Source organism: Populus trichocarpa, chromosome 10, assembly GCF_000002775.5.
Source record: "Populus trichocarpa isolate Nisqually-1 chromosome 10, P.trichocarpa_v4.1, whole genome shotgun sequence".
Lineage (NCBI taxonomy): Eukaryota > Viridiplantae > Streptophyta > Magnoliopsida > Malpighiales > Salicaceae > Populus > Populus trichocarpa.
The window spans coordinates 14,283,226-14,302,658 of record NC_037294.2 but is presented as its reverse complement, the minus strand read 5'-3'; the positions used below and the strand labels follow the sequence as shown (position 1 = coordinate 14,302,658).

Here is a 19,433-nt window from a genome sequence, read left to right as displayed (position 1 = left end):
AAGACCGCTTTGTCCATGCCAAGTCCTAGACTTGTAGATTATTTTGCCGGGATTTATAATCAAAGCAATTATATAAAGATTAATCATCCCCTTGTACTGCTATATCATACATGTGTGTGTGTGTTTTATACCCGTTAATGAAAATTTCTTATTTCAAAATGGAATGCCCATGAAAAAAAAATCAATGTGGTTTAGGAAGTTTAGAGTAGCAAAAGTTTTTATGTTATTGTTTTATAATCTTGAAAATTCCATTTTGTCATTCTATAAATAAAAAACAAGAAAAAAAATAATTACAGAAATCAAATAAATATTTATCAAAGTTTCATCCATTCAATGACAAGATAGCTCGAAGATGTGGAATAAAATCTTGTTTATTCGCATCGAGCTTCAACGGAGCTCGTTCAAGATTATATTGTATATATAAACAATCTTTAAAATAAGTTCGTAGTTGAATCTACTACTTCATTGTTTATATTTAACTTCGTACCAATAGTCAAGTAAAATTCAATATAAGTATAGATTTAAAAAATATTTTTGCATTGTGTATTATAGTATTATTGTGTTACTAAAAGACACCATATTTTTTTTTGGTTGTCAACGATGACCTTCTAACCCATCCCAGGTTCGATAGAAAATAAAAACCTCTTTCTACTCCGAATCCAGAGCCTGTTTAGAAGTATGGTTGCAGTTGTTTTTCAAAGTGCTTTTCATTCATAAATGTATTAAAATAATGTTTTTTTATTTTTAAAAAAATATTTTTGATACCAACATATCGAAATGATTTAAAAACACAAAAAAAATATTAATCTGAAGTAAATAAAAAAATAAAAATATTTAAATATTTTTAAAATATAAAAACAAACAAAATCTAAGTAGAGTCAAAAGAAAAATATAACCACGCCCACCTCAAATGACTCGATCCCTGGTTGTCTCTTCCTTTCTTCTATCTTCTACCATTGTAACCATTCGCTCGTATTAGAAAAAAAGGGTTTGTCTGCATATCATCATGTAAAAATAAAATCACTTTGCAAGTAATATCTGATGGATTTATTGATGTCGCGCATTTTTTCTTGATAGAATATGTCTTATTTATGAAATGCACGGGATGACCACCCAAGCAATAAAAACATTCATCGTATAAAATATATACCGATATATTCTCACGGTCTACTTAAGGCTACAAAACAAAGTAGCTGGTAAATTAAAATTGAAATTGGTGTAATTTGCATAATTCTCCTAGTTTTTTATTTATTTCTATTTTTTTCGCTGTTCAACAATCTAAAATAACACCTCGCTCACGTACAATTTTCGAACCTTTTTCCTGAACACGGTTTAAAAATTTCCCAAGTAGAAACAAGATTTTGGCAAACAGCCAGCACACCCTTGAAGAATATATATATATATATATATATAATCCAACTAATATTCTGGATTTTCTGTTTTTTTTTTTTATAATCAATGTCGGAATTTAAAATAAAACTAGTTATATGGTCTGCTAGTGAATCGGATTGTATTTTTTCAATGGAAAAAAAAAAAAACACAATCGTTATCAAAGCATTTTCTTGCAGCAAAAAGAAGAATTATGATTGTGAATTTAAAATTAAAAATGAACTGTTAAAGGAACTAACAAAGGTTTTTATGCGCTAATAAATGTTAGCATTATCAGAATGAAAATAGTTGAACGATCTGATCAATTTAATACATCCGGTCATGACTTATTAACTTTATCAAAACAAAATTTGACTAAAAAATTATAAATACTGCTATTTTGTTTTTTATAAACATCAACACAATGATATTTTGAGTGGACTCAATTTTAAAGTGTAGCCTAAGTTAACATAGTCGATCAAACTAAAACTAATTTTTATTTTTTAAAATATAAAACAATGTCAATTCAATTTTTTCTATAAACAAATTATGATGATAATGTTTTTGATAAACCCAAATCAAACTGGATTAATCAGTTTAATTCATGATTTAGGTCCCAACCCTTGCTAAATTTAATACCTTTATTTTTTAAAATATGATGGAGGATTCTAATAAAAAATAATATAACAAGATACATTTTTTTTTAAAAAAAGAAGATAAAGATCCGAGTAAATATCTTTAAAAAAAAAGAGAGAGATTAGGCACCTGTGCTTGACAAAAATCTCAAGCTCATATGTGTTCAGGGCTAAAAACCCAAGCCCTAGCACGCGGGTTATTATTTTTTTTTGGCACAATTTGATGACATGTTACCAGGCCATTTATCTTTCAAGAAAATAAGTGATGCGTTAGCTACTGTAGTAATGCATCATCTACTGCATCAGACAATAATATATCGTCCATAAACCCAAGTTCTGACCATTATAATGGCTGTCAAGAAATCAGGGTAGAATTTATTGCACTCTAAAAACTCATTTCCAAACAAAATTTTACCTGTAAATATCTAAGAAAACACTATAAAAAACTTAAAAAAACACATTTATCATCTTAAACTTGTAAAAAAACTGGTTTGAAGTTGCAAAATCAACCTAATTCTAAAAAAATTATGAGTTTCAATTTATTTTTTCAGACATGATAAAAAACAAAGAATATCTAAATATAATTCTTGTCGAAATGAACCGTTAACATCAAAGATGACTTTTTCATGGCTGAAATCTTGGCCAACTAGTAATTTTTTTTTATTTGTTGTTTTTTAACAATTTTTTTTTATTTTTGAAATCAGAGACTAAAAAATAAGAAAAACAAAGTTTTAGACTGAAAAAAAATTTTTAAAAACTAAAATAATTGTAATGAAATAAAAATAAAAATAGGAGGATAAAAAAATCCATGTCATTCTAATTTAAGATTGGCCATGTTAAACATTTACTGTATTTGACACTTTGATTCTGTATTTTTATTTGAATTTTTTTTTATAAAAATTAACGTGAAATTAATTATTAATTTATTTGATAAAAAAATGATGCAATTAAAAAAATTGAAAAAAAAAACATCGTATGAATTCAATTGCACTCGTTGTTCTCTTTCCCTAAATCTTCGAGTGTTTCTTATAAAATAGCCATTAAAAAAGGCAAAACAAAAATATGGGAAATAAAGTCATACAAGGCAACAACACATTTCAACATAATTGCACTAAAAAAAGAGGTAAAAACAACATGGGAAATATAGTCATACAAGGCAACAGCACATCTCAGCATAGTTGTACATCGACAGCTTTTCTTATTTCTAGAATCACATTAAATAATAAGGTAAAAAGTATTTCCTCCACTTTCAAAGATTTGGCCACTAAAGTCTCAAGTCGAATACATGACCCGACAAATCCTTCCCCGTGATTGCCTCTCATTTTTCTCCATTAAAGAAAAGAAAAAACGAAACTAGTTAAGCGATGAAAGTATGAAAAAATCAACTCCTAGTTAAAAAACTTCAAGGCGGTGCCGTTTAGGATGGGAAAATTTCCTCACAACAAGGCTACTTCAGGAACAAGACATTTTAAGTGGCAGCAACTGTAAATTTGCCACAACAACGACCCTATACTTTTGACTAAAGTGTCGGAGGACAAGCCATTCCAAGACTTAACTACCCCTCGAATACGATGCCCACTCGCGGCGCTCCGTTTCCCAAAAAGCTGCGATAAATTTGTCCCCCACACCCGCTCACACTCCACACGTGCTTTCATAGCGCGTATACTCAACCATCCATGTAAAACGCATTTATATTATCCCACCAAACATTTACCAAAGTAATAATCACCACCAGTAACTCACACGTGCTTGACTCAGAACTCATGTGAAAACAAGATTTGTACTGGCACGGCATGATAGACATGACATGATAAATAATAGATGACAATCATCCATGATCCCATGCCTCCATATTTATCAGCTACTACTTTTTATATAATTATCTATCAGATACAACTTACTTTCCTTGATAGTATTAATTTCCCAATAGCAGCAATAATTTCTCCATTATTATAAATATATTAGCACCGTCTCAAACTTTGACCGCATGGAAAAAAGTGAAACTGTCAATGGCCTAGAATAAAGAGAAGAGCAGAGAGGTAGAGACCAGTAGTGTAAGAGGAAGTGAAGAGGTAGGGATACAACGGTCACAAATCTAGTACCGTAACTTCTTTAGTTTTTTGTTTTTTAAATGGTGTTTTTATGGAGATTTGCGTTTTGAAGTTAAGGTCTTCATCCCTGTATCTGTTTAAAAAAAACAAATCCGGTATTTCAGTATTTTAACTTTTGATGTTTTGTCATGTTATGGAGAGAGAAATTTCATCCATTGATTCCTCATCCTTTTAAAATCTTTTTTATACTGGACTCGTGGGTTTGTTTATCGTTTTGGTTCTTCTACTGTTATATATCAGTCTGAGTATCTATTTCTATGGTTTGCTTTTTTTAGCTTGAAAGGAGCGGAGGAGAATCCTATAGAGAGGTTTCTGTGTTTTGAGGAGTGGATTTATGTCGGCTGAGTTTGATTTGACTTTCGTTGGGGCGCAATCGCAGCTCTGGATTTCATTCTTCATTACAAAAGCTTTCACTCTTTGCGTCGGTGGTGTTGTTTCTTGGTGCTTTTGCTTCTTCTGCTATATGCTTCTCTGCTGTTTCAAGCAGAGGTTGAATCTGGGGTACCCGGCTGTTTCGATGCCTTTGAAACCAAAAAGGTACGCTCTTGTCTAATTTTCTTTTGATAAACCCCATGTTTTATTTTTCGTTTCTTTTGATGTTTCTCATCAATTTCTGAAATGAGTTCTGGGTTTTTTATGTTTTTGTTTTTTCAGGCCTTGTTCGGGAGTAGAGGCTTTCCATTTAAAGCGATTTTTTAATCTCTTCCTGTTCTTGAGAGGGGCTCTCACTTGATAAATCAAATAGCTTTTCTTTGCTTCCGTTTCCTCTTATCTGTTCCTTTTTTTTTCTTCACAAATTTTTCTGGGATCATTTTGAGGGGGTTTTGGAGAGTTTTACCCACTATTCATAATGTCACCAAAAAGACAGTCTTTGCTTTACACTAAAACCGGCAATAAAACCAACGATAATAAACGAATCTTGTCGCAGGAGTCTAAAATGGAGTCCACAATGAGAAAAATCCGTGTCATCTGTTATGATCCGTATGCTACCGAATCCGATTCCAGTGATGATGAATCTGACAAGAAATCGTCTAGAAAACGTTTTGTGCGAGAAATCAATCTTCCTTTGGTTGTCACCCCCCAGCCAAAAGCCTTTGAGCCTGAGAGTTCCTGTCAAGACAGTAATAATAGTGCTAAATCCCCCGGTAAGAAGATGAGGGTTTTGCCTGAAACCCCAACATCAACTTTCGAAGCGAAGAAACTAGCACCAAAGAAACCTGTTGGTGTTAGGCAAAGGAAATGGGGTAAATGGGCAGCTGAGATTCGGAATCCAGTGACCAAAGCGAGAACGTGGTTGGGTACTTTCGATACTCTTGAAGAAGCTGCCCAAGCCTACGAGGCAAAGAAGCAGGAATATGAGGCTTTGGCTATGTTAGCCTCTGAAAAAAGTCAAAACATTTCATCATCTCTGGCCATCTCTCAATCTCATTCTCACAACAGCAGCAAAAAACAAGTCAGTTTTGCATCTTCTGGGGATAGTGATGATAGCGTTGTTTCGCGTACTTCCCCTGCTTCTGTTCTCGAGCTTGACACTTCTATGGTGTCAAATGTTACTGGTGAATGTGATCTCGTGATCAAATATGAAGACATTGGTTCTTCTGTTGCGAATCTTGAGATACCTGATTTGGATTTTATGAACGATCCTTTGGCATCTTGTCCAATAGATCAAGATCTGAACTTGGGTCTCGACTTTGGTAATCTTATTGACGAGTTTGGTCGATTTTATGATGATTACTGTGTTATTGATGATCTTGATATTTGCGGGCTAAATGGCGAAGAACCAGGCGAGCTTCCTGATTATGATTTTGAGTTTGGCAACGAGGAATTCACTTATTTGGATGATCATCAACAGAAACCCCTCAACATTGCATGCCAATAAGTTTTGCAGCTAGGATTTTAATTGTAGTAGAATTTTTATTATTACTAGTTTATTATATGTTGTATTAAAGCAACAAGAGATCTCAGGGTCTGTAACACAGGCCCTTGAGAATGGTTTTGCAAGTGAGTTTGAGTTGTGTGTTTTTTGAGAGAGGAGGAATTAGCACATTTTGCTGTAGGGTTTTAAGTATTCTTTGGGTTTTTCTGTGCTATTAGAGCCTTCCAAGGAATTCTCCAGTTTCTTGAGTCGTCGATGTTACTGGGTTTTGAGAGTTTTGCTTATTCCTCGCATCTTGTCCATGTGACGTTATGAAATGGAACTTGTGTGATTTTTATCTCGTCTTTTGGCTTGTTTATTTCATCTCTGAGGCATTCTTTCCAGGATTGGAACGAGTTTTTTGTACTAATATCGTGGCCATAACCCCAGTGCTTGTAGTTGGTATCCCTGTACTAGAGGGACTTGAGCGACAGCATCATTTTCGTGGCCATAATCCCAGCAGGTCTTCAAGTTTGGGATGTAAAATTACTTTTTACTTTTTATCTAATGTTCTGTTACTCTGAAGTATTGTTGGGTAGCTTTTGTGTCTGGTGTTCTCTGCCAATTTTCTGTTCATATTCAAAAAAGCATTGAAAATTTAACTGCCATTTTCTTGTAGACTAGTTGTAGGCATGTAGCATCATGCAGTGTCTAGCATAAGGTAAGTGATGTTAGGAGCCAGGAGGCTTCGTAATAATGTAACTATTGTTTTTCAATTTATTGTTTTTAAAAATATATTAAAAACATTTTTTTATTTTTAAAAAATTATTTTTTATATTATCATATTAGAAGTTAAAAAATAAAAAAAATTAAGTTTTTTTTTAAATGTTTTTGAAACTAAAAATCAAATTAGTAGTTTTGTTGCTTTTGCTATAAAGGGTTTTCCTTGGAAGAATTGGGCCAAAAATTAATTTGCTTTGTATCTGTGCAAGTAGAAGCAGGAAACGATATTCTCTCGAGAATCCTTTTTAAAGCTAGCTGGATACCAATTGCTTTCTTTCTTCCATTCTTCTCCTAGTCCTTCCACGTACTCTCTAAATAAAGGAAGCTTGTGACAGTGTTGGCTTGTGTTTGGTGACACCAGCTTCACTGTGTCTTTGTCCTTTTATGTTTTCTGTCGCATGCTTAAAAAGTGGGGGAGAGCACTGAACCCTGGTTTTCTGTTAGCCTCCAGTAACACCATTTTTACCTCCCATATCAACACCAGGCTGTACCTTTTTACATATTCTGTTTGCCGTTCAATAATAATAATAAAAAACATAGTTCCTGATTTTTCTTTTAAATTAGTACAGTAAAATAAATTTAAGACTGAATAACACAATTAAAGTTTTTTTTTCTAAATAGCACAATTTGAACTTATAATCCTTTTAAAGTGTGATATTTAATAAATATTGTTATTTTTAAATATGATAATTATTATGTCATGTTTTTAGAATAGTGACAACTTAATATATCGTGTTTCTGAAACGTGACATGCCATAAAATTTAACCTTTTATCCAGATCAAAAAACATTCTCTCTCTAAAAAACCCACAAATCATTTGGTTTTTGTCTTTAAAACACCCAAAATTCAAACTCATCACAGTCTTCAAGTCTTTCTTGGGATTACAATGTGTGCATGCACTGAAATAAAATTGTTATTTACATAGGGATATCATGAAAGTTCATATTCATTTGAAATAACAAAGTTAAATGGACTGCACACATGTGCCTCAACTTTTATCTAGAAAGACCATCATCGGTTTTATTGTTGATGTCGTTTCAACCCTTGTGATGAATAACCTATTAATGATGGTTGCAAACATTCAAAAATAAATAAAATTTTAATACAAATATAAAATATCATAGGAAAAATCATAAGTTGCAAAATAAAAGGTGCTTAAATATCTGTTTGGTTCACATGATGAATCATTTGAAAAATTGCCAAGATTGTTGTTGGAAATGAAAAAAAATAAATCCTAAAATGATTGTTGATTGTTAGCACAAAAAAATATCTTGATGATAGTATGATAATATTTAAAAAAAAAATTTAGTCATTTGGATACTGTGTTGATGGTTTTAAGTACCGTGGACCACTAATCATAATTGATGGCACACATTTGTATGGACGATATGAAGAAAAGTTTATGATTATAGTTGTTTTTCGATGCAAATAATGAGATATTCCCTTTAGCTTTTGTAATTGATGATGAAAAAAATAAGTATTACTATTTAATATTTATGACACTTGTTTTGTAGGTCACATGGACTCCATATGAGGAAGATAAACTGATAGTTGCTCTAACTGTTTGCACTAGCGGGGTGAACATATATACATTAATGGTGCCTTTGATATTTTTTAGATTGTTGAGCTACATTTCCCATATCGGATAATGTGACAGGTCAGCTATAGCTAACACGTTCCAGTTAACATCAATACAACTAGTAAGTTGCACGCCATAAATTATCATGGTAAAAATAATGATCATGATTGGACATCTGAATATATAGCTTATGTATCACAATGAGATACACAAAGAAATACGATATTTATAGGTATGCACCATGTGATTACGAGGGAGGAGTATATGACTCGGAACATGTGTATCACATGTTAGGTCATTACATTGGATCTTGAACATATCTCTCCACTTGCAAACATGCAATACATGCAACATGCATAACAAATACATAATAAATTCAAAATATTATAAGTAATCGTATTTTTTTTAGAATTAGTATATGTTAAATGATGCATTTTATTTATGGATTCTTTAATTTAACGTTAATATTGTATTAATATTAGGTTGGTTTATTACCATTGGAGGGTCGAGGTGATTTTATTTATGGATTCTTCAATTTAACGTTAATATTGTATTAATATTAGGTTGGTTTATTACCATTGGAGGGTCAAGTGATCACCTCGTAACACCGACGAGGAAAACAATGGATTCACCTATGCATCTTGGTGATTCACTGTTTACCACTATGCACTTACAAACTCCGAAGAGATGTAAACTCTTGATGATGTTGTGACTTAGGGTTAGGCCACACAGAAAGAGCAGGAGGCAATCATGCTATTGATGAGCTCGTATCATTTAAATCTCACATGAACCTTTCAAATATGTAGGATGTTGAGGGATATTATAGTTCTGGATTTTGGTTAGGTTGTGGGAATTTAGTTATTGGAATTTATAGACATTGAATGTCATGGTTTAGGACCGCAATATTTAAAAAAATAACAGTTTTGAAGCGTGATATTTAATTGTTATTGTTGTTATGAAGCACAACATGGTGATTGTCACATGAGGTAATCATGACATGATGATTGTTGTATTTGAGAATAATAATATTTGTTAAATATTGTGATTTTAAAACACAATAATTTTAAATTATACTATTTAAACAAAACTTTTTAAATCATGTTATTTCACTGAAACGTTTTAACTTTTGGTGCAAAGAGCCCAAATAACCGAAGTTCCATGAAGGTTAAGGCATGTAGAAATTATAATTTCTATATATTAATTGATTCGTGGAGATTTGTGTGTCCTGAGTTGAATTTTGCTTATACTAAAGCAGCTGTCCTTTGGGTTGTGTAGAGGCCAAAATAGTGAATATCGAAATATGCTGAATCTGGTCAAGTCAAGATAGCGTAGTTGCAGTATATTTCATTGTTAATTATTTTCTGTGTGATTTGTAGAACTTTCTTCTGTGGTTATGCTATTTAAAAGCAGGCTTTGTAGAGGAGTAGGTGGAGGCTCAGCGAGATTTTCTTTAAAAATTGAATGCAGCAAAAGAAGGGCTAAATGCATCCACAGGTGTTATTGTAATTCGGACTGAAGTAGCTGTTTTCGCATCACCGGCTCTTTTCTGTTCTGTTCAGGGATGTTGTGTTCCGGGATTTGATTGTGGTTATTTTTTAAAATATTTTATATTTAAAAAAATATTAAAAGAATATGTTTTTATTTTTAATAATTATTTTTAATATTAATATTTAAAATGATCTAAAAATACAAAAAAATATTAATTTAAAACTAATAAAAAATTAAAAAAAATTAAATTTTTTTAATAACGCTTTTGAAACGCAAAAACAAACTAATAAAATTTATATAATCTAAATATACTTGATAAAATAAAATATATATGATCTAATAACTCGTAAAAAGTTGATTAAAAATTAAAGTGTAAATTTTTGATCTGTCAGGGTATGATATTTTTAAAAATTTATTTTTTCATAAGAAAGTAAATGATTAAAATTATGGAGGAAAAGTTTTTTTTAGTCAAAATCATATGCTCTCATTCATGTATTTTTTTTATTATCTGAACAATAACATGTCTTTTTTATTAGCAGCATAGTTTAGTGAGCAAAACTAATGAAAATTAAAAAATATCTATCAAATTCTAATGACTTGAATCTAGAGTAACAAACTAATATTTTTAATCAAAAACACCTTTTATTTATTCTATATATATATATATATTGAGAAAAATCAAGTTTTTTAATCATAAATATTATTTTTTGAATAAAAAATATTATAATCATGAAAGTATCGATAAAAAATAAAAAATCATGAATCTATTATTTTACATGTTTCCATGAATAAATCTATAAAGAAGCAAGTACGACGTCACAAACAAGGCAGGGGCTTCTAGGCCTCCAAGGAGGGCGTCTGGGCATGTGCCAAACTAACAAGCTTGCGCGCGCATGGAGAGCCCCTCCCGCACACATGGCTCTTTTTTTTTAAAAAAAAAACAATGTACGGACAAGTCCACTGTCACCCCCCCCCCCTCTATATATATTAAAAGCGGATGATGCATCATTCGTTTGGCACATGGCATGTCGTCCATTGATTTGATTTTAGTGATTAAAAAAATTAGTGTTTAAAGTTTTAAAATTCTGAAAATCTATTTTTCAGATTATCTTTGCCTGTAGACACCTGAAAAAATCTAGAGAACCTCACGATACCCTTTCTTAACACAAAAAAGGTTCTTTAATTAGTCTACAATTAAAAAAATAACTTCTCTGACCAATCTTTATTAAAAAAAAAACTAAAACTTTAGATGCCAAGTAACACCCTAATAGAATTGAAACTTGAGAGATGATAAACAATTTAGAGATAATAAAAAAATGCTGAAACTTAAAAAAAACAAAAGTTTAGTATCAAAATACATGTATTATAACTTTAGAGGCCAAATAACATACTAACTGAAATTTTCAGGACAAAATCAAAGTTGTTTTACATGTTTTGAACAGTAAACTTTTATTTTAGCCCTTCTTCATTTAATCTTGTTTTTAACCATAAACTAAAATTTTATTTAAAAATATTGATGTTTAATTTAATATCGAGATGTTTTTCGACATTTTAAAGTGTGAGGATATATATAAAAAAGAAAAGGCTAATATAATTTGAAATTATGAAATTACAAAGAAACTAAGTTTACTAATATGAAATAAAATGAATTGTTCATGCTAACAATGCAATGGATAATAAAAAAAATAAAAAATAAAAAATCTATTAAACGAGTATACCTATTTAAATTCACTTGACTCTTGCCATGTTCATTAAGCCATTTAAATTGTTTGAATAATCTTGACCAAGTTTATGATTTGACATATAGGTATAGGTACTAAATTATATTTATAGTAAAACATGATGACCAGAAAATTTCAATCAAAGATTTTTTTATAAGAAAAAATAAAATATCTGAACCAAAGTAATTTTTTTAAAAAATAATCAGGGATAAAAGTGTACATCAACGAATATTTCATGTTGTAGAGACATGACACTTGTCAATCTTTAATGGTGTTAGTGATATCATATGGCAAGAGGATTTAATGATGATAAAAAAAAAATATTAAGATAAAAAAAAATTTTAGATATCTTAAATATAAAAGAAGAAAAATAAAAAGATACAGAAAAGAATTAATCCTTAATAGGGAGGAGTGGGTGTACACAAGTAGATACTGTGATAAAAGTGTATTAATATTTGATTTTTTTTTTTATATAAAATAAATTGCAATTAATCACTAGGTGGGCTGATAAGCTGGTGAATTGAACCCCAGACTGGGTGAACTGCTAAATAAATATTGTGGGGGCGTGGTTGACCTTTATCTATCGGCAACACATCTCTATCACTTTTTTCATTTTGCCCGATAAGATAAAGAGCATATTGACTTGCTCAAAATAACAAACAAAAAGTAGCATATTCAATCTTAAAAAAGAAAAAAAAGAAAAAGGCGTCATATTAATTAATAATAGAAAAACGATAGTTACATGTCATCCACGGCATATTTTGACGAATCTAAATTGAATTCAATTAAAAAATCTTAATAAAATTTTATATTTGAAATCATTTTAATTGCTAATACTTGAATTTCAATATCTAAAATTTATACAAAATTAAATCAGAGGCCAACACTTCTAATTTACAATCTTAAAAAGAAAAAAATTAATTTTAAAACTAGTTTTTTTAAAGTACTTATTTACCCATTTTTTTATAGGGGATATTTGAAGAAATAAGATGAAATTAATATAAAAAAATCAAATTGAATTTAACTCTCTCAAATATATAAATTTAATTTATTTATCGATTTAAATGTTATAATTGAATTTAATTATAACAAAAAATTAGTTTTAAGGGCTCGTTCGGGCAGCAATACAACTAGAGTTTTATGAAATTTTTATTTTTTTTAATTAAGTTTTTGGGTGTTTTTAAATCGTTTTAATGTGCTAATATCAAAAATAAATTTTAAAAAATAAAAAATATTTTAATGTATTTTTAAGCAAAAAATACTTTAAAAAATTATCACTACTACTATTACAAACACCCCTGTATATACTTGGTTTTAAATATACTAGAGAATTGGTTATAAATAACTATTAAGTTTTAGAATATGGTAACAATTGCATTTCAAAATATTTTTTTGTTAGGAAACATTTTAAAATAATATTTTTTTATATTTTAAAAATTATTTTTAATATAAACACATCAAAATATTAAAAAATATTTTATTTTAAAATTTTCATAAAACAATATTTGGAACACAATTACAAACAACACTAAAGCAGAGAACAAGTGATAGTTACCAGGTAAATTCACAGCATGGTGTCTAAGGTTTCAGAAGCTGGAAAATTCACAGTAGTGTTAAGAGTATATTTTTTTTAAAACTGTTTTTATGTTTGCAACTATTAATTAATTAATTAATGAATTAATGTAGCACTCGTTGAAAAGCTTCCATAAGCAACTGGGATTATAATACATTAGACTTGGAAGAATCTAAGAGCAAAACGAAAAGAACCCCCAGAAAATATATAGGAATCCAAGGCTAGCCTTTTGTAAAAAATTGTTGGTATTCTAGATACATTTGAACGCGTAAAACCAAAAACAACAAACAAAGCAAAGGAGGCCACGTGGCCAAGCCCTTATAAAGGCATGCCTGTCGTTATTAGGATTCTCTTGAAGGAATCTGTTTCTCTTCGAAAAAACAATTTCCCTTGAACTCATTGTGTTGATATGATTGCAAACCCTTAATGTTGACTGCCTTTTATTTATTCATATCTCTCTACCTTGATAACACGGGCAGAAAAATTAGCCTAGAAAGAAAACCACCACAATTAGATTCTCTCTCAGTGCACTGTTTGTTTGTTTTTGTGGTATAAAAGTATTTTTAAAAAATATTTTTTTTTATTTCAGATTATTTTTCTGAGTATTTTTATATAATGTATTGATATTAAAAATAAATTTAAAAAATTAAAAAAAATATTATTTTAATATATTTTTAAATAAAAAATATTTTCAAAATTCATCAACTCAAAATATCGACCCTGCAAGTAATTCTCGTTTTTATACAGGCGGCGGGGCTTCTAATAATTCCGGCTCCCTGGATCGGCTTTATAGGCCCATGGAGTGTTGAGTTTGGGGATGGGCTTTCATAGGCAAATGTTCTGTTTTGACTCATTGGGCCATTGTTCTTACAATTATCAGGTCCGACAGTTTCTTTGTTTCATAGGATTGATAATGATGGATTTGATTCTAACAGCTTTAAAAGCGTTTTATTTCATTTTTCGTCGTAGGAACCAACGAACCTTTTCTGATGTCCTTTGTGACCAACAGCTGAAAGGTCTCACGGTTATCCTAAAAATTCAACTCTATAACAGTTTTTCGGAACCTCGTCGGAATTTTCTTTTCTATCATAATAATCATTCAGTGAAATGCGATGAAACTAGACAACTTTAATTTAGGATTTTGATGAAGTTCTAAAAATTCCACTAGCTTAAGAATATGTTTTCAAGTTGGATAATCAGTTAATCAATTAGTGCTGGTAATCTCATATATTCTTTCTAGTCAAGGTAGTTGATAACTTGTGTTCGGTGCTAGGTAAGTTAAGGTGACTTGTAGCTAGTACTGTTAAAGGTTTTTTTTTTTTTTTGTGGAGGTGAGGACTTTCCGATGCTTAAATAATTATCTTTTCAGAGAAACAAAATACAAGAATATTCAAGAGAGAAATGCTTTGAAAATATTTATGCAGCAAAGAATGAAGATTGTGAATTTGTATTCTGAACGTCTCATGGTGTATTTATAGCATTTAATGAGGGATAAATATTACTTATATCTATATTAATATTTGATGGGAATATGATGGGTCAAGACTTTTATACACCTAAAATATATAATCCTACCATGATAACATTTAACGAGGGATAAATATTACTTACATCTATATTAATGTTTGATGAGAATATAGTTGGTTTTTGGAGAACTTTTATATACCTGAAAAGATGCAAGGAGATTAGGATCCAAGATGTCAAATATAACTAAACTCATGGAGGTTGAATTCTTCTTCAAAGTTAGATTCAAGAGAAGTTGGTTACTACCTTAGACGTGTCAAAGAAAAATGGTCGTTACCTTGGATGTGTCCAGAAAAAAAAGAGGTCATATGGGTTTTTTAGAGCTGTTAAAAATAAATTTATTAGAATTTATATGATTTTGAGCAGACAAGTTCAAATGTAAGAATTAGAGGACATATAATCGGAAAGAGGAGAAAGAAAAGAAAAGGATAAATAAGAAGAATGAAAGGGACTGAGTTACAGATACAAGAGAATAAATATTATCAAGAATTCTATGAATTATAATTGAAGGCCAGCAAGCAGCCTTCTCATTATTTAGTAGAGTCACGAGCTACTATCAAACACACTTGATTACGAGAAATACAGATGTCATTCACTAGTTTGAAAACAAATTTTCCAATATTATTGAACTTAAAGCATAAATTATGGGATTTAGAGAAATCCCTTCTCTTGGAGACTCCTGATGCAGTCATCAAACATTTGTTCATGTGTTTTGAAAGGGGGCAATCCTAACTGAGCAATCTTAGTGGTATCCATGCTATGTGGGATGTTGTCTCCTTCCTGGCTGCTACACCTGAAGTGCCATGATCATCAAATGTTAACAAGTAGAAACTTACGAGGGGTTGTTCTAGCTAAGTAAGCTACATTCTCGAGAAATAAGTCAAGTAATTGTTGATGCCATTGCTTTACTCACTTGTTTTCATACGGATAGGATGGATATTTGGCCCTGAGCATCTTAATAATCTGTGACCAGTGAGCTACTGGGCCTGAACATACTAGCCTGCCTGATGCTTCGCTATTCTCCATTGCTAAAATGTTACCAGCAACCACATCATCTATGTGCGTAAACCCCACCGTCATGTTTGGATATTCTCCTCGTGAGCCTGATAAATAAATGCTGCAACTTTATTAATAGAAAACATTTCAGGAAAAGAAAAAAGAACTTGTACTGCAAGTGTGATTCCAGAGCAGGAACTCAAGTGTGATCTGCCAGGATAATGCATTAATACTATAGCTGGCATTGCATCTGTCCCCCGATAATATCATCCTGCAATCTTTTCAACAGTTCATTGTCTTGGGTTGAATTCGATCACATCACAAACATTGCAAATAAGACTCATGTCTACTTGTGCATTTCAGAATTTTTTCTCTACACTAGGAGCTAAAACTTGTGTGAATTTTTTCTTCTGCCAACAAGAAGAGCTTTATAAAACACTAACTAATGTAGCTCTGACATAGCTATATTTTGTTTTTCATGAGAAAAAGATGAGCATGAAAATTTAAGGCCGTGGTGGCTTTTAACATGATATTGATAACATGGAAGCCTAACCTTTAACTACAGATTGTATCAAAAGCAGTGTACTGTTTGGTTCTGGTGCAAGCAATGGACCAACTACGAAAGATGGGATGAAGGATACCAGATCAATCCCATTTTCTTTTGATACTCTCCACGCCTCTTTCTCTGCTACGGTCTTTGCATAGGCGTACCAGAGCTACAAGGCAAGGACAATTGTTTAATCCCTCCTCCGCACAGAAGAAAGAGTGCACATGTGTTTGTCAAATGATGCATAAAGAAATTCAACAAAGCAAGAAATTTTGATACATTATGGCGTTTGCAGTACTCAGTATCACTCCAATGTGACTCATTAAGAGAGAAAATTTGTGGCGTATCATCACGGTATCTCACTGTGGAAGATGAAGAGGTGAACACAACCCGTTTCACACTACTAGCTTTCAAGCAGGAGTTCAGCACATTCAGGGTGCCCTTAATACATGGATCAATCAAAGTTTCCTGCAAAAGATCCCAGCACAAACAAAAATTTCAACTTACAGAAAAAGAAACCCTGAAAAAGTCAACTTACATAAAAGAAACCCGGAACGAGTTAAGAATTCACAATTTTTTTTTCAAGTTTAACTGCTAAACACATGATTTATAAAATAATAATTTTTTGTTGGTTGTAATCCTTCAAACTTTAGTTCTTAAATAGTTAATTGGATATATATTTTTTTAAATGTAAAAAAAATATTAAAAATACGAAGAATGTTTTAATAGTATTATTAAATCTAATCAAATGAGTTAATTTTTAAAACTTCACTCAACTCTTTGCCAAACCCAAGTACCTTGGTCTTAACAGCCATGTCAGACCTGTGCCTGAGTATGGCATGACCTAAGCGCCTAGATCTGACAGCTATGCCAAAACCATGCGTTTTTTTTAATAAAAGAATTCACTTATAATTGTTCTAAAACATATTTATTTTGTATTTTTATCGTTGTCTTTATAACTAAATATATTTTTATCTTTTCTATATTTCTTTTTTCTATTTTGGGACATTAACCACACGTATCTCTAAAATATACTCAATTTTTTTTATTAATCTCTAATTTTAGTGAAGAAATCATCTACAAAATTGTACAAATTACGATAGTCAAAAGGACAATAAGTCTTTTATATATACAATATTTTCTTTTCCTACAACCTAATGTATCAATTCAAAAGTTCTCTTATGATCATATATTTCAAATTTTCGTATATATTAATACTTTTAATGTAGAATAAACTCTCCTTGTAACAAACTTTGACAATTAAATCATGCAACAACATCTCAAATTGTCCAATACTTGGATGAAAACATAAAATTAATATTTTCATCCACAATACATACAAAAAAAGAAGTTTATTTTTGAAGACTTGAAATAAATCACTTAGAACTCAACAATTATTTTTCCATTCTTTCCTCTTTGAACATAAAAAATTTATAAAATATATTGTACAAACAAAAAAGAGTTTGCAATTAAGTTGTATGACAAACATGTCTAATTTGACAAACAACAAACAAAGAGGATAATTGTGCACTTTAGTTGTCAGGAGAGTTTGTACTTGGGTCTAAACCCAAGGTACTTAGATATGACAAACTTCCTTGATTTAACAAACAACAAAAAAAGAGGACAATTGTGCATTTTAGTTGTCAGGAAAGATAAAAGAAAGAAAAAATACAAACAATCAATCATTGGCGACAATTCAACCATTATCTGTCTACACAAGTCACACCATGTGGAAGAGGGAACGACTGCATATCTAGTTAGACAGTGTATGACCAGATTTGGCCACTGGAAAGCGTTATACGCATCTCTTTAATAGCGTGGACTTTACCCACTCGCCAGGATGTGAGAAACACGTGCCTATAACTTTTCAATTAAAAAATAATAAATATACCGTGAAAATATTAAAACACCCTCGTGATCTTCTTAATATCCATGTAAAAAAACCAAAATTCGTCCACAGACAAAGTTTTTTTTTTTTTTGTTAATCTTTTCTAAGGATAAAAATATTATTTAACTTAAATATTCTTGTGAAAAGAAAACAAAAAAAACACTTAACCGCTTGTAAAAAGATGATGAGAAATTAAAAATAAAATCACTATTACAATACACAAAAAAATCTCTTCATCTATAGTGATTTTCTCACAAGTTTGAGCTTTCTTTATAATGCTAATTTCTTTAATAAAGCAAACAAGGTAACAGCATACTTTCCTAATTCCATTTTCAGAGAACATACTAAAAGAAAGATTAACAGCTTGAAGGATAACACAAATTGTTCAAGGAACCTTGCCTGAATTCTATCACTATAAGGAACAAGCACCGGTGCAGCGACGTGGAAGACCCCATCAACCCCTTGAATTGCCTCGTCAAAGCTGCCTTCTTCCAACAATTCGGCTTTAAAAATCTTGAGTCTCTCCTTGGCTCCATTAAACTCCTGAAGAAACCCAACCTTTCTAACATTCCCTGAAAATTTAGACGGCAAGTGTGTAAAATTTTAAATCTTGAAGATTTAGCAGAGTTTACAGCAGAATTGGACAAGATAGAAATAAATACTAGAACCTGGGTCTCGCACTGTGATCCGCACGGTGTGACCTTTCTCTAGCAAGGACTTGACCAAGTATGCTGCTATGAAACCTGTTCCACCTGTGACACAATATTCAGGCATCTTCCACTATTGGTTTTCTTTCTAGTGCAGAAGCAAGGGTCCTCTTCTCTCTTTCACTCTAGATTTATTTATTAGATCTGGGAGAGTGGTGGCTGACGTGGTTTCTCCATTTTTGAATGTGGGGTAACAAATTGAATGCCGTGGGAGCGGGTAATACCGTAACAGGAGGTGTGCGTTAATAATTGTTTTTTAAAGTATTTGTTTAATAAAGAATGAATAAAAATAATATTTTTTATTTTTTAAAATTTATTTTTAATATTATTATATAAAAATAATATAAAAATATTAAAAAATAATTTAAATTTTGTTTTTTTAAAAAAACTCCCTCAATCGCTGAAACAATTAGAACAGAGGTTCTTTCTTTCCTCGAGATTCGTTTCTGAGCTTTGATATGTCGTTCTCCACGAGCTGAGCTATGCCACACGATTTATGTTTTTTGTATTTGAAATAACAGCCATACATTTGGGTTCTCATTGGAAGCTATTTACCCGTACGTTGTCGAATCAGAACAGTAGTTATAACAATTGGGTTTGTTTGGAAGGGCATCAATGGCAACATGTTTCTCGGTGATGTGGATACCTGAACAAGAGT

The 19,433-nt window shown here is 31.1% G+C and overlaps 2 protein-coding genes across 3 annotated transcripts; one reads left to right on the top strand and one right to left on the bottom strand.

Annotated features, from left to right (window-relative positions):
- The first annotated feature begins 3,914 nt into the window (after positions 1 to 3,914).
- Positions 3,915 to 6,330, top strand: LOC7489346 (ethylene-responsive transcription factor ERF119). 2 transcript variants are annotated; one of them, XM_002315907.4, is made up of 3 exons: positions 3,915 to 4,075; positions 4,390 to 4,651; positions 4,769 to 6,330. In XM_002315907.4, exon 3 carries the CDS (start codon positions 4,965 to 4,967, stop codon positions 5,991 to 5,993), a length of 1,029 nt encoding a protein of 342 aa, XP_002315943.2. In that variant the 5' UTR covers positions 3,915 to 4,075; positions 4,390 to 4,651; positions 4,769 to 4,964; the 3' UTR covers positions 5,994 to 6,330. The 2 variants fall into 2 exon arrangements, with proteins under 2 accessions (XP_002315943.2, XP_052312779.1); XM_052456819.1 differs by lacking the exon at positions 3,915 to 4,075 and having other exon boundaries at positions 4,120 to 4,651.
- Positions 6,331 to 15,049: 8,719 nt separating this feature from the next.
- On the bottom strand, positions 15,050 to 18,975 carry LOC7466900 (tetraketide alpha-pyrone reductase 2). Its single transcript, XM_002314827.4, has 6 exons — positions 18,737 to 18,975; positions 18,468 to 18,640; positions 16,460 to 16,648; positions 16,187 to 16,349; positions 15,551 to 15,740; positions 15,050 to 15,430 (listed from the first exon to the last, which is right to left on the bottom strand). The coding sequence occupies exons 1-6, from the start codon at positions 18,840 to 18,842 to the stop codon at positions 15,289 to 15,291; spliced, it is 963 nt and encodes a 320-aa protein (XP_002314863.1). The 5' UTR covers positions 18,843 to 18,975; the 3' UTR covers positions 15,050 to 15,288.
- Positions 18,976 to 19,433: the final 458 nt, after the last annotated feature.